General features: G+C 38.8%; 1 protein-coding gene across 28 annotated transcripts in view; it reads left to right on the top strand.

Moving 5' to 3' along the window:
* The first annotated feature begins 268 nt into the window (after positions 1-268).
* Positions 269-15,986, top strand: part of BRSK2 (BR serine/threonine kinase 2) — a 282,398-nt gene continuing 266,680 nt past the window's right edge. For 27 of the 28 annotated variants that reach the window (XM_085548415.1, XM_032444841.2, XM_085548405.1 and 24 more), the window contains exon 1: positions 269-714. In XM_085548415.1, coding sequence (XP_085404541.1) covers positions 621-714 — 94 coding nt within the window. In that variant the 5' untranslated portion in view covers positions 269-620. Of the gene's footprint in view, positions 715-879; positions 1,424-15,986 lie in introns of those variants that run through there. The other variant, XM_085548399.1, reaches the window with a different exon arrangement.

The following is a 15,986-nucleotide window of genomic DNA, read 5'->3' as shown; positions in this document are numbered from 1 at the left end:
GGGTGTAATTCATAAGAAAGAAATTTGCGTGCTTGGGATTCGAAATAACACACTGCTTGATTATATTTAATAGTGCCTTATCGATAGGCTGATAAACTTGGGTGTTTGCCGTTGCTATTGATTACGATGCTCTGTAGCAGGCAGAAGCAGTAGCTGCTGCTGCTGATGGAAAAGAAAAGGTACTGGAAGGAGGAGGGGAGAAGGAGGTGGGAGACGAAGGGATTGGCTGCTCGCAATGTCCATCACAGCTGCGGGGCCCGGCTCTTCCGCTGCTCTAGCTCTGGCTCTCCCTTGAACAGCTCCTAGAGAGAACAAGGCGTGCGGAGCCCAGATCACCAGCATCATGCTCCTTGGGCTTGGATCGTAGATCCCCCCCCTCTTTGAACATTAAAATAACCGCTTCGCACATCAGCATCCCAGGCAGACCCATCGAGACAACAGGCACGTGAAAGAGAGAGAAAAGAAAGAGGAGGAAGAGAAAAATCTGCAACCAAGTGGACTAAAGCAAAAAGAAAGAGTGCTTGGCTTGCACAGCTGCAAAGTGGGAATTTAAAGAACTGCAGAGAAAAATTCCAGCTCATCAGCACATACACATTGCAGAATTAGAGATCCAGGTAGAAATGACATCAACAGGGAAAGAAGGCAGCGGAGCTCAACATGCACAATATGTTGGACCCTATCGTTTGGAGAAAACCCTAGGAAAAGGACAGACAGGTTGGTTCCTTTGCAGCAGCACCCGCACCAAGGGGAAGGTGCTGTAGCAGCCAGTGAGGTGCTGGGGATGGGGTATGTGAGGGATCAGTTTTTTCCCATTTGCTGATTTAATGAAGATAATATTCATAAAGGATTTTTTGCTTTATTTTTATTATGTTATTTTTTCCTTTTTTTTTTTTTTTAAAGGAAGCTTTATGTGCATTACTTGTAATGGGTGTTGTTCTGGTGACGGAAAGAGTGCATGCGGAAGAAAATATAGATGATGCTTGTGGTGGATTTTCACATCAATTTCTTCTCTGCCCTACTTACAAGTCTTTTCTTTTTAATCAAATTATATTGAAATGAAAGGTTCACAGCCTGTAGTACCAAAGAGGAGGTGGTGGTGGTAGTGGGGGAGTCACCAGCAGTATTTCATGACATCATGATTGAAAAGGGTGTAGTCCTTAAGGTGCAGTTGGTGTTGGGAAATATATACGGTATGTCTGTGGCACTGACTGCATTGGGCATTTAGCAAATATGGATGGATGAGCTGGTGGTTTTTTGTGTGGCATCTGAAATAAAAGAAAAAATAGAGGATCTGTAGCAGAATTAATTCTGGTTACCCTGTGTTTTTGTAGCAAGAATGAGGGGGAGGGGAGGTTATTTAATTATTTCTCTTAAAGCTTGTTTATGAGCTCACCCCCAGCAGATCTGCTTGAATGGAACAATGGTAAGAAATATTAAAAAGAGGAAACAGGGTGGAGGGAATTAGCAGAGAGCAGGTGCTTCTGCCCTACATGACATAATTAGATTCTCTAAATGCGTTAAAGATCTGGACTTGCTGTTGCTTGCTTAGATAGCATATTCACTTCAAGGGCAGGGGATTCTTAATTGGAAGGAAAACATCTAAAAGAAGCCCAAATGCCTTTTTCTTATTTATTTTAATTTTTTTGTAGTAACAGGTGCAGTAAGAAATGGGATCTGCCAAATTCACTGGATTGGGGAGAGCCCCCCTAAAAGTGAATTGAGTCTTGATGGTAATTCAGGGAAAGGGGAGATCAGTCATAGGGGGGCTTCTTTGGGCATGTGGGTATTAAGTGTTGTTCTGTACGGCGGGACAATAAAACATGATGCATTGTGGTGGGGTGGGTTTTTTTGTTGTTGTTGGTTTTGTGTATGCATGTTGGTTTTCTTTTTTTTTTTTTTAAACCAGCCGAGCTTTGCCCATCTGTTGTCTAAAGGTTTTAATAGGCGTTTCCATCCCCAGCTGCTGCCTCTGCTCTGCCTGCTTCCTCATTGCCCTGCGTGGCAGCAGCTCTGCAGTCCGCAATTTTCTTAGGGACACAGTCAAAATCCAGATCTTTCTCTGTAAGAAGCAATGCTCTTCTGAGATGATTGATTATAACCCCCCCCATCTTTCCCCTCCTCTTCACAACCCCATAGCAACCGTTCAGAGACAAGGATGAGGATGACATTGTCTTCCAGTGAAAGTGACTTTTATTTGTATTTCTTTTTTTTAATCCTTTTCAGTACACCAGCTGCTAAAGGTAGCTTTCTGTCAGTGTTGTGGTTACCACCTTTATTTATTCTTTGCATAGCTCAATAAACCCTTATTTGTGCAGCTGTATTCTTACTAAAATCTGCTCTGATTATGATGATACTCCACCAAAAAAATGCAGTATGTTGGAAATGAAACTACCCTATTTCTTTTGGTAATCTGATTTTTTTTTTCCTGGATGCTCCAGGTGACCAAAGATCCAGTTGTGGATGACAAATTCATTTTTGTCTTCATCACCATTTCCTTTTCTCTTTCTTACCCTTTCAGCTCCCCTCCTTCTCACGTCAAACAATTGTCTAATATTCCTGAAAATACTACTGCATTAACCTTTTGCTCCAGATCTCATAGCCTGACGTTGTGGTCCTAAAGGGTTATCTGCAGCTTTGCTTATTTTTTTTTTTTCCCTCTCTGCTAATCTTCCTATCTTCCTCCTAAGTGATTAGGGATGTGGGGGTGGAGGGAGGAGAGCGTGCATTTAGAAGCTGCTGCTGGCCTCTGCAGTTTTTCAACCACCCGGACAAGGGTGAAAGTTTCCTTTTGCAGTTTTATCACATAACTGATCTTAATAGATAAGTCTTTGCTGTCTATGCATGAGTGCACATAACTGTACAATGTATGGTGTCATAGAAGCTGGAGGTGGTAAATGAGGGAGGGGAAGAAGAGAAAAGGTTAGAATTAGCTGATGTCAGCCTATGTCTTCCTTGCTATATCCACTGTTGACCAACATAATAATGCACTGAGGTGAAATCTAGCTCAGTATTAAACATACATGGCTGAATATGGAAAGATGCCTTCTGGTATTCTCGCATTTTCTGTGCTAATCACATTTGCTAGCATGCAGAATGCCATGAACAGCGTGTGCTATGTAGCTGGTCCCCATCCTGCTTGTTTGGAAGGGTAGGCGAGCAACCTGCAGCATTTCAGGGAGATGACAACAAGCGCAGTATGAGGGCCTTGTTCACCATACTGTGTCGTCATGATGTCTAACTTTGAATTTGGGCTGAAGTGGCATATAGCTTAAGGAAAATAGTGACTGTAATTATTCCGTTTGGCGTTAGGGCTTGGAAGATTAGGAGGTAATACATTGGAATGCATATTTATTTTTTTTCTGTGGGGTGGGAAAGAGAAAAATTTTGCAAAACATAATGGTCAGTGGAAAGAAGGTCTAAGTTGTGTTGCTAAGTCCTGTCCATTTTGTACTCATTCCATTTTCTGCAAGGTACTGATTATTTCAGGTATGCAGCTTTAGCTTTGCTCCCAGGTATATTAATATTATACGAATCTGTTAACCACTCTGACCAGCTTTTTCTGAGATCAAAAGAATGTTTTTTTGGAGTGGAGTGTGGGTTCATAGTTCAAGGCAGACGTAGTGAGGGTGCTGTGGAAGGGTAATGTGGTGGTGAATGGAATTCTAACTTGCCTGCTCTCCACGAAGTTCTCATTGATTACCTCCTTAATAGCCGAGAAAAATGTTTATCACCAGCAGCTCACTGGTCTCTGCAAAGAGGTTCAGGTGCTGCATCTCGGACATTAGTGGAACCTAATGACATCTGGCTGTGGTTAGGCTGACAGAGGAGGGGAGGCCTTCAATTCAAATTGGTGCGTAACAACTGTTGTTTCAAGTGTTTATTAGAATTGAAAATAAGGTATGCACAATTTGTCCTGAGTAGCAGCATTCTGAGCTGGTGCCTCAAGCTTGTTGAGGGTGACTGATACCACGAAGAGAGGATGAAGACCTTTTAGATGAAGTCTGAAAAGCACTGCATCAGACAGAGCTGAAAGGTGTGAGCTTATGCCTTTGCTGGTGGCAGGAGTGATAGAGGAGATATGGAAAATTGTTTTGAGTAACATGGCATAAGAACTTAATGAATTAAGAATTTAAGGATTTAACTTTCATTGGCTTGCTTGCTTTTGTAACAAGTTAAATGCTGAGTGTCTCCCTTGTTTGTGTTGGTTTTTTTGCAGTTGGATGGTTTTGATGGAGTAGAAGCAGCAGCATAATTTGATATTTAATAATATACTCATAACGCTTTATTTTAGAGAAATGTTAGTGCAAAAGATTATTTCTGTGTATGTGAGTGTGTGGGGCAAGGTTGGTTTATGTAAGTGTCATCGAATTACCTTCTACTACAGTTAATTATGGAGGTTTCTGTTGTAATTAACAGTAATGAGGAAAAGGATGTGTGTCACGTTACAATAACACATGTGGAAACAGTGCACCTTAAGAAACCCCAATCACATGTAAACATGAAATACTGCCTTAGTTATCCTAACTCAGACATTGCTTTATGATCTTTGGCATCGTAGTTTGCTATGGCACCAAGTCAATGCACAGTTGACTTCCAAAACGCTGTTCTGTCTATAAGTAATAAGAGACCAACTCTACATGGCTGTTATCCTATTAATTTCCAGGTAATCTTACAAGGAACAAATAATACTACTGAAACTTGTGTCACTTTGACAATATATAGGGGTTTCATTTCTGTATTGTATGCTATGTAACTTGCAGCTATTTCTTTTATGTATATCTTGCCTGTGTGAGCCATCAGTAAGGCGTTCAGCAGTGTGCTGTTCAGTTATGTAAGAGATCTTACATTTGAGTCTCAGCAAATTCAGTAGTCTTTTATTCAGTGAGGCCTTGAACAGGATGTTTCATCACAGCTTTAACCACCTGTTTCTGTGACATCCTTAGAAACTGGAATCTGTTATTTTTTTGTGTGTGTGTATCAGATGTGGTTGCAATTGAAAGCTTTAAGTCTATCGGAAGAGTGTTTTGTAGACAGTGATTTCACTAGCCTGTTTTGTGGTGTTTTTAAGTATGTAGGCTAAACAAAGTGTATCATTTTTGTCCATACTACTATAATTTTTTGTCCCACAATGTTAGATACAGGGAGAATTCTAAAGTAGTTTTGCATTGTTCAGTTTAGTTGTCTAGATGGATGTATGGTTATTGATGTGTTAATCATTGTGGTTTTCTCCATGGCCTTTTCTTAATGTGTGTATTCATGTTTTCATCTATATTTCTACTTTCCTTATGAGAATCACTTCCAAAACAGTGAATCTGCACCTGTTTCCATGATAGTCTGTGAGGACTTAACTGGTTAATTAACAGCAATAGTAGAAATAGCAGTGTTGCTAGACATACTGCTTGCAATACTGTACTGAGGGTGTTAGTAGATTTAAAATAATCTTGTAGTGAAATTTTGCCAGGGTGATTAAGTCATAGTGACTTAGACTTAATGGATTTTCTAGTTATGATTATGAATTTTCTGAGGTTTAGGAGCTCCCAATTTTAGGTACCTTTGGTTTCATTGTTCAAAACTACTGTTTCCCTGCGTTTATGATTAAAATAATATTATTATTACCTTGGGAGCTGTGCCCTGTGTCCAGACTTCGAAGTCCAAACTCCTCTTTTCTGACTTGCACCTCTTTTCCATTGAAACTCCTTATTTGCTACAGTGAAAATATTTATGAACGTTTGTCCTTCTATGAGCTTCATGGAGGTATGTCATCTATCTTATATCCTGGTATAAGCAGCAAAACTATCATGGACTTATTGAAACAAGAGTAGGCTCTGAATGTTTGTTTTCATTCATAGAGCGCAGTAAGCTTTCTCATCAGGAGTTGTTAGAGTTCAGATACACTGTCAAGTGAGTAAGACTAGATGATTATTTATATATCAACATTTCAGACATCAGCAGGAAATATGGAAACAGTGGTTTTTCAAATACAATTCTTGTGCTCCTCAAGTGCTTTTCTTTCTGTCACTGTCCCAGTGTCACTGTGGTGGTAATAACTAACTCAGAATAGTAAGAGTGTTTGGAGAAATGAAAAGCATTTAGAAGGAAATTTGATTAAGAGAGGAAAATTTTTTTCCTCCTAGAAAATTTGTGATGGACAAATGTAGTATTTTAAATGAATCTTTATGGTTACTTTAATAAATTGCAGTGGAGCAGCTGGTGAATGTTTTGGATTCACCGTGTTTTGTTTTTTTTTATCAGTGTATCGCAAATTTACTCCATACATTTATATTTTACAGAGTCTTTAATGTTACATGCTTTATAGAGTTAAATAATAATTGCAGTGGCAGCAATAAGTGTTGATATTCCTTTCAAAATTAGTGGGTAGGTAATATGTAACAAATGTAGGTGATGAAAGCTTACTGAGCTTGAAAAGGAGTGTGAAGTTTGGAATTAATGCCTTCTGAACTACTGGTTCATGGAAAAACCTACCATGTATTTGGGAGAACAGTCAAAATGACAACAGATGGAAGCCTGGAGGTAGATTTCCAGAGTGGTGGAGTCAAGGCAGACATAGAAATGGATGCTTAGGGAGTGATCTTCAAATGCTGTTAAGTGTTAACGTCCCCTGTGAAGTCAGTTGGTTCAGGCTGCTGATTTTTAGGGGGAAGCTTATCAAGCCCATGATAAACAGGAAAAGGTAAGAGTGTTTTTATTGGTCACTGATTGTTCTGTTAAGAAGCATCCCAAAGAGATTTGTTGGTTTTGTTTTTATTGTAAACAAACCCAGAATATTTAAGTCTTATATGATAATACTATTTGCACTGCTCAGGTCATGCATTAACAGTACTGATTTTCTTCAGAACATCCATAGTAGATGTAGTAATGTAAATTTCTTGTAAATATTATTCATACTGAACTTCTAAACAGTTTTTATCTGCAGTGGCTGTAAATGTAGAGTGATTTATTTTAGTCTTTGTTGCAGTTTTTTTTGTTTTGTTTGCTGTTTATTTGGTTTTTTTTGCAAACAACTATTTTCATCTCCTTTCCTTGCCTCTCTTCACCCCGCTTTCAGATTGATTGTACTTGGTCAGTATTCAAAGATGTGATTTAACCAGCAGACTACAGTCAAGAATACATGTTGCGTATGAGTATTGTATTCCACTTGGATGGTTATGCAAATACTTCTGGTATAAATGTTTGTAAGTACAGGCTCTGAAAATGTGGTTTTCCTGCATAGTTTGTCATAATTCCCATGAACATCCTTACTTAGAAAACAGTTGTCCAGCAGGGTATTGTAAGGGAACTCTTGTCACAGCTTGAACTGATGATTGAGCACCTGGTGAAGGGAGTGGCTGGCCCAGGAGGTACCAGGCAAGCAATTTAGCTGTGCTTCCCACCTGACTGGTGGGGGTGGGCACAGGGAGGGGACACAGGATCCAGGCTTCCTGTGAGCATCTTCTGGATGGAGGCCACTTTGTGTGGAGGAGTGTTTTGTAGCTGGAGACCCTCATCACCATCTGGGTGAGTTAACTTTTTCCTATATATGACATTCCTAATTACACTTTGCCCGATATCACAAAGAGCTTATCTAAAGCAATTTCACTACTTCCAAGGACCAACACAGATATTTTCTAAAGAGCATCAATCTGGTTAAATCAGACTTACTACTTCTTACATACTTACTTTTGGAAAGTATCAGTGGTGTTAGTAAACTTATTTCTTTTTGACTAAATCTGTTTACATATTAGAATCATTGCTGATAAATATCTAGTTTTTAAAAGGTAAGCTGCTGTGCAACTTCATTTCTTTAGTGCTTTTGGAAATTAAGTTGAAATTGAATTTAAGTGGAACAGAAGAAACTGTGTTGGTTCCTTTCATAAGTGCTCAAGTGGAGAATGGCTTGAGAGCAGCCCTCATGAGGAAAAATTAGGAGTCAGTTGATGAAAGATTCATCATAAGCTAGCAGTGTGCTCTTGCAACACACGCCAACCATATCCTCTTCATTGAGAGAAATGTGACCAACAGGTTGAGGGAGATGATTCTGCCCCTCTACTCTTCTTAAATTCAGCCTGGAGTACTGTGTCCAGTTGTGGTGCCTCCCCAATGCAATAAGGACATGTAGCTGTTGGAGTGGGTCCAGAGGAGGGCCATGAAGATGGTCAGAGGGTGGAGCACCTCCCTTATGGAGACAGGCTGAGAGAGCTGGAACCCTTCAGCCTGTAGACAGCTCTAGGGGGACCTTATAGCAGACTTCCAGTACATGAAGGGGGCTTACAGGAAATCTGGGGAGGGACTTTTTGTAAGGACGTGTAGCAACACAGACAAGGGGAAACAGTTTTAAACTGGAAAAGTGTAGATTTAGACTAGATATTAAGAATTTCTTTACTGTGAGAGTGGTGAGACATTGGAACAGGCTGCTCAGCAAGGCTGTGGATGCCCTCTCCATGAAGGAGTTCAAGGCCAGGTTGAATGGAGCACTGAGCAATCTGCTATAGTGGGAGGTATCCTTGCTTATAGCAGCGGGGCTGGAACTAGATGTTCTTAAAGGTTCTTTCCAATCCAAACCATACTGTGATTCTGTAATACTCTATTGATATTGCTGCAGACTTTTTTGTCATAAAATCATCATTTGTGACACAGATGTCTGTGAGATTGTTGTTTTCCTATGGACTGTACTGTATGTTGTTTATTTCACAGTGACCTTGGGATGCAGTTTTCACAGTTTATTAAGCAGAAGTGTATATCAGCAACTGAAAATACTGCCAAGGACGTTTATAGAGGATACAAAATATAAGCATAAGAAATATAAGAAATGGGCAGATTTGGCTTAATGTTAACATTAAGTTCTGACTGGGAGACTGACATTGAAGAGCAAGGTGGATAGAAATAAATACAAGCAAATCCAGATGTGTTCCCTTTGCACAGTAACCTTCAGGCTGATGAAAGCGGTTGATGTACTCAGTGCTGGGTTGGGTGGAGCAGAATATTTACTGTGAGTTGTCAGCAAAAATGGTTATAATTTTGAGAAAATTATTTAATTATTTCCATAAGGCCACAGAGATCGTGATCAACTGACATAAACTGAAGCTGCCCTAAATTACCCTTTCAGAGTTTTAGTAGCTGAATTTTCAGTGCTGGTCAATTTGTGTTTAACTCTTTCTGCTCCTTCAATTGGCTTTTTTTTTTTTTTTTGCATAAATATAGTAGCATATTTATTATTAGAAACTATTTTTTCAATTCCTTCTTTAAACCTCATTTGTGATGTTGAAAGGGTTTAGTCTAGAAGGGACTGTTATTTGTTCAGTCAATACCAGGCTCTTCTACTTGCTGATAATGAGTGATTTAATAATTAAGGAATTTGGAAAAAAATAGTTTATTTTTCCTGTTACTAAAGGAGTTTATTGCTGGTTAAAAACAAACAAAAAACATTATAGAGATTTGTAACACTGGTAGTAAAAACGAACTGATACTGGGCTTAGGTGGCAATAGGAAGGGAAACAAACATCGTTGGCTGAAGATGTGTAAATGCCATCTCTATTATCTAAATGTACCAACACTAGGTGGAAATTGTATCTATAGTAATATTTCTAGTGAAGTACTCAACTTTTACAGTTTAATAAGTGGATAGAAAACTGTTCTCAGGCATCCATTTAGTAAGTGCGTTTCTGGCTTCCTGCACCTACTTAACAAACAACATGCTCTCTTTATATCCTGAGGCTATTGCAATTTTGATTTGCCATCTTTTGTGGTGTATGTTTAATGTTGGAGAAAAAACGTCTGTGATGTAATGTGTGTGTGCGTATATATACATATTTTTAGAAATGATATCTACATTACAGATGCATTAACAAGTTCTGCTTTTGCAGCATCATTTGTCTGTGTTTTCAGCTTTATGTGCTGTAATCTGAGTGCCTCTGTCACTTAAACATTAGGCAGTATTGACTGGAACAAAAATAATGGAGGGGCTCCCTTCTGGGTAAAGCAAACTGGCCTCGGCAAAAAATCTGTCAGTTTTCTGCTGTCCCTCTGAAGCCTGCTCTTGGACCTATACATTTAAGTGTGACAGAGGTTTAAGGGTGGTTATTCAGCAGCATGTGAGAGCGCACCAGGCCTTTGTATTGACCCAGGGGTTGTTGGTGGAACTCCTTGTCTTTTTCGTTAACTTTATTAGTTATTTTTGTGTGTGGCTAGCAATGCAAGTTTCTACTCAAATACTGACTTTCTAAAAATGAATGTTATATTGGTCTTTGAGGTACCTGTAGACCTTGTTGGCTTCTCAGCCATATAATAACAGCTCACAAGGAAGCACAGTAACTTATTTCTAGCTGATGTATTGTTTCCTTTTATTTATTTATTTTTAAACAACGTTCTGCTCTATTGAAGTTGGAGCTAGGCTACCACATGACTACGCGATGACAACAGTTTTACTGCGTTTAAATTAAAACACCAGTTTAAGTAGGAAAAGAAGGCTTCAAGTTCTAGATCCTTTCGGTGTGAAATGGATTGCGTGACATTTAAAAACTTCTTGTGCCTTGTGCTGACTCATTGCCAGCTGGAGGTTGAGTTATTCATCTTGCCTGCCATTTGCCCAGAGTAAGCTTCATTAAGTGACGATATGGATTTCTTCTAATAACTGTGACTTGTCTCTAAGTTTAGTGAATTGATTTGATGCTCAGATTTCTACCTTATTGGAATCTCTTTGTCCCCACTGTTCCAAAGCTCTTGTCTTCATTTCAGGTTGTAAATGGTGGGTAGTTTCAGTTGTTGCATTGGGGTGATCTAATGTCATCAGATACAGGATTGAGCTACAGATTTCCTTTTCAAATTTGGACTTTCTGTGTTTTCCCTTTGTTTACCTTGCCTCTTCAACCTAGTAGCTAGTTCAGATGTTAACATCCTTATCTAGAGGATGCTAGACATGTATTTGGTTCTTTCTTTAGCAGCAGCTTCCTAGAGTGAATTAGTGAAGGCCTTAGGAGGAAATTCTCAAAAAAGTTTTGGTGATGTTACAGTTCCGTGACTGAGATCCTTTATAATTCCAGTTCTATTGTGATAAATGATGAGGGAAAAAAAAACCTTCCATTTTCTTAATTCTTCTCAGAAGAGATTAAGGTTAAAATAAGTCTCTCCTTCCTTTGTGAGAGGATTTATACCTTTTTCCTCAGACATTCAGTGTGAAACATATGGACTCTTTGAGACTTTTCTTGTGCTTTCAAACCTCATTGAAACTGGTTAACTTATCCTATTGATATAGGAGGAATTACAGACAAACAGCCTGAAGATTTTGTTTTCTTAAGAAATCAGGCTGAAGCAAAGCTGTTGTGAACTCTGCAACTTAATTGAGTTGCGTTTAGTTTGGATAGCAATGAGATGCTGCTGTGACAGGTGGAGTTTACCTGATAGTTTCGGATATTTGCCCCTCACCATGGTTAAGACTAACACCAAATTGAGATGGAAAAAGTGATATTGGACCAGACTATGTTATAGTCATATTATCACAATACTGTGAAAGTCTCCATCTTAAGTTTCCTGTCTGCTTTCTGCTGCTGAAGCTGTACAAAGCAGGGACAGTGGAGGCTTGAAATTGGTCTGTTCTGTTTCCAAGCTGAGTTCAATGACTGGGCAGTGTGGGAAGAAGGGAGCCCTCCCTGTATTTCCTCCATGTATCCATTTTGGTCTAGTGGCAGTATTTGAAGTAGTCCTTTCCTGCCGAAAGCTGAGAGGGAGACTGAGAGTTGTTTGTATGTTTGCAGTGCCTGTCTGTACAAAAATGGTCACCATAGACAAAGCCAAGTATTATATTACAGCTTGGCAATGACACAAGTGCCATAGCCCTATTAAACTCAGGCATTTGTTTTTTTGAAAAGGCATGGCCATGAGTGGCACAGCTTTTAAGAATCCTTATGCTGTGTGAGCAGCAGCATTAAACAGCTTTTTAGTAATTTTTGAAACTAGTTAAATATATACCTTCTCCCTAAACCCCCCCCCCCCCCCCCCCCGAAACTTACCACTCTTATGAATTTGTAAAGCTTGATGAAAATAGTAATTGTCGACAGGAGAGGTCTCTAAGTGTTTGTGTTGTAGGTTTGTTTTGTTTGGTTTTGTTTGTGGTTTTTTTTGTTGTTGTTGTTTTTCTGTGCTGTGTTTCTTCTGGGTCTGTGGTTTATTTCATTGCTCGTGTTTGTGAAATTGCATCTCTTTTTGCTTCTGGTTGTTTTCTGATTGTAATGAGGATATTACTTAGTCAAATTCCCCACTCAGTTACATCTGTGCAGCCCCAGTGACTTCCAGGCCTTGCTCAAGTTTGTCTGAGAGGGGAGTTTGACCCATGACATGCTTCTCATTGACGATAGTAGAGGCAGACCTCTGGCAGTGTTCTAGTTAAGAACAGCCTAGGAATACATCTCTGTAGTGAATATTCAAGTGAATTAGAGCACAAAGTGGAATGACACTGTAAGTGAATTCAGTTCACATTGAAAATACAGGCACCATGTTTTAGAAATTGTCTTTCATCTTTAAAGCAGATATGTTTGCTCACAGAAAAATTAAGGTAGGCAAATAGTTTGGATGCTTTAAGCAGTAATTCTTCTCTAATATTCTGTCTTTCCTGACCAGTTTGCATTATGCCTTCTACATTCTGATTTATGTTTAGTATTGCTGCACCTTTGCTAGGGATAGATATGACCAAACTACTGGCATATTTGGACATTTGCCATCTTGTTACCAGGTGGCTCTTCCTTCTCAAAGGAAATGCTGCATATGTAGGTGTAATTTCTAGATTTGATCTGCAATGCTGTCATCATCATTGCTCTTACCACCATCAGTTCAGGTGAATGACAGCTGAGAGCCTCTTCATCTTCACCAGTGTTTATTTTTTCTCAGTGTTTTGATGCCTGGGAACCAGTTTGTCCACAGATTGCTTCTCAAACATCTGTGAAAAGATTGATTAGGATAGCAAAGTTAACTTAACATATTTGCTTCTTGAGTGTTTACTACCTGTTTCCATGAAGTCTGCTAGAGAGGAGAAGCCCCGATGTGGTAGGCCTTGTTGTCCTCGCTGTACAGGTGGAAACTGAGGACATGCTAAGGTAAAGGATTTTGATCGAATGATATGTCTATCTTGCAATCTGAGCAGCAATAGCACCAGTAGCTCACACTCTGTCTCCTGGCACAGGAAAATAGGTCACTGTAAGCTGTGTGAAGTTTTGGTAAGTCTACCTGAGGATGTGAGACCTTTACTGTGTGCAGAAGTCTAGGCTTCCCCATCTTTACCTGATGATGTACTCAGACCATTTGTGTCTTTCTTATGCTCTATCATCAAAACCCCATCAACATCAAGGTGGTATGTATGATGTGGATAATCTGTGTTTGTATACAATGGGCTATACAGTTAAAAGTGTGTATGATTTCACTGCAGGGTTACTGTTTTTCCTTCATTTGCTCAAAAAATACTAACCTAGTGCTTTATCCTGTGAAGTTTTAAATCTGCTGTGAAAGATTATTCTGTGCTCTCAATTCCTATTGGATTAAAGATACTCAGCTTCTCAAAGGATTGCATCCCTATTTGTACTCTATGCTCTCTAAAATACTGTTAAGTCCTAGACTGGCGATTTCTTGGGGAAGAGCAGTAGAGGTACTTGAACAGAGCCTGTTTTGTACATGTCTTCATGCGGTATAATGCAGATTACTCTGAAGCAATAACTATTTAGTTGTCACTGGCCCTGGAACGCTCCCCCACTGACTTGGGGTGGAGCGTCTGGTGAGTTAATTTGTCTATTTTTCATGATGCCCTGCTGTAAAACTAAGATAATGCTTAAGTTCTCCTTTGGGACTGGCAGGATTAGCCAGATAGTAGTGATACCGTTTTAAAGAATAGGAAGCAGCATGAAGGGGCCTGGAATAAAGCTACTTTTTTAGACCCAGTGTTTTTTTTTTTTTTCCTTGCAATTGTTCATGTGTGTAGCTTTAGTTCATTTACTTCATATCTGTTGGTTTTTATCTCCTGATGATGCATGTGATCAGGATATGGCCTGGTCTTTCCAGGTGGTGAAACCTTTTTATGCTGCATTTGTTTTCCATAGCTTCTGATTCTGATTTTTGTAGTCTTGATTCATATGTGTAGAGATCTGTGGCTGCATTGTAATACAAAGTTGGTTTAACTATCCAGTAAAATATAAGAATTGCTTTTATATATATTGCTATATATATATGAATATATAAATATATATATACATTTAAAATATAAGAATTTCTCCATCTTCAACAGTTTGTGGTTATGCTGACTTTTGTTGCTTTATTTTTCTTTAGGTGCGTTTCTCCCTGGTCTCTAAAAATGTCAGTGAGTTTAAAAACAAACGAAAAGAACCACAAAACAAAACCTGTTTGTGCGATGCTATGTATAAAAGTTTTATAACTTGGTCACTTTTATTTATGCTCCTGAAGAACCAGTAGAATTACATGGCAGTGTTAAAGTGCAGCAGTTTCATTTTCCTGCAGGCAACAGCCCTCTGGTGGTGCGCTGAGTTTTCTTGTTTTGTTGTTGTCTCATTCTTTTTCCTCTTTTGAGTCATTGGAAATTCTGACAGACAGATAAGAGTTTAAAAATGCCTCAGACTAAGTTGTTTCATAGTCCGGTGTCTTCTCTTCCTCCTTTCTCCAGACCTCACCTCATCCACCCCAATCTAAATTTGAAAGTGAAATGTAAAAGGCAAAGCAAGGTTAATAAATGCACCCACTTGATAATAGCAGCAGTCTTATTTGGTCAAGTGGTATTTACCAAATGCTTTTTCAGAAAGCTTCAGCTTACAGAAATGTTGCTTGGAAAAGGGTATAGGTTGGTGTGAAGTGGGTGTGAGGTTAATGGGTTGCTGTGCAGACTGATTGAACTGTTAGGAATGCAGGCATTTCTGAGGAGGCCAATGATGAACTCAAAAGTTCAAATATCAAAGAATTATTTTTATTTTTAAAGGGGTGATCTTACAAGTCTGCTATGGGTGTTACTGTTAGTTATGTTTCAAGTTACTGTCTGGAATAATATCGCAGCTAATGAAGAAGGAGAATCCTCTGATCAGTGCTGCAGAAGTGAAATTTATCCTTTTGCTAGTGTTAGAGTCATTTGAGTTCCACTTAGCCCTTCAAAAGAGGGACTGTGTGATGTGTTGGGAAGCTGAAATGGGAATTCAAAAAGTAGATGAAGCAAAATATTACTTGTTATTTCTGAGGTGGTAACCCAGAGTGCTGTGCAGAGGTTTTTCAGAAACTAAGCTTATGACAGGAGTGTGTCCAGTTTGTTTCATTTTCAGGACTATAGTAAATTTCAAAACCATATTGCATCTACAACTGTGTTACTATAAAATGCTCTGTAAGAAGACATAGGGTTATGTTATGTTTGGACTCTCAAGTTGTGTTATTTTAGGAAGGGGAAGATGAGCTTTTCTGTAGTTAAAGCTAAACAGAATATAATTCATTTTTAAAACAGTTTTTAAAATGCACCTATTTGAGTGTGATGTTTGAGATCTATTGTGTATGAAAACAGAAACAAAATTTAATGTTTGTTTCTGTATGTTAAGTTTTTTATTAATAAGGGTAAAAATGGATAGAATTTATTTGGCATCACAGTACTTTTTACACGTTTTACAACACTGGTTGTAGCGTGTATGTCCATAGAATCAATTTTGTGTGCAGATAATGTTATAAATCTGTGGCCTTACTAGATAATGCTTTAGGTCACCTGTGATAAAATTACTAGTCATTATCAATAGATAAGCATAAATTCTTTGTGCAAATACAGTTTCAGCCATGCTGATTTTGGGGGTGTAAGTCTCAAATTGTGGAGTTTTTTATTTTTTGAGGGGTGCTTCATTTGTGGGGTTTTTTATGCTGGTTTTACATAGGTTTCATGTTGCAGGCATGGGTCAAATTTTGACTTTTAATTTTTGTAGTCAGCTTAATATGAAAAGGAAGTAAAATGAAAGAAGAAAGCTAGAAAGAAG

The sequence above is a fragment of the Coturnix japonica genome, chromosome 5 (genome assembly GCF_054131305.1).
Source record: "Coturnix japonica strain WE chromosome 5, WE-NBRP24, whole genome shotgun sequence".
Lineage (NCBI taxonomy): Eukaryota > Metazoa > Chordata > Aves > Galliformes > Phasianidae > Coturnix > Coturnix japonica.
The sequence above is the reverse complement of the archived record's forward strand: the minus strand, read 5'-3'. Positions and strand labels throughout refer to the sequence as shown.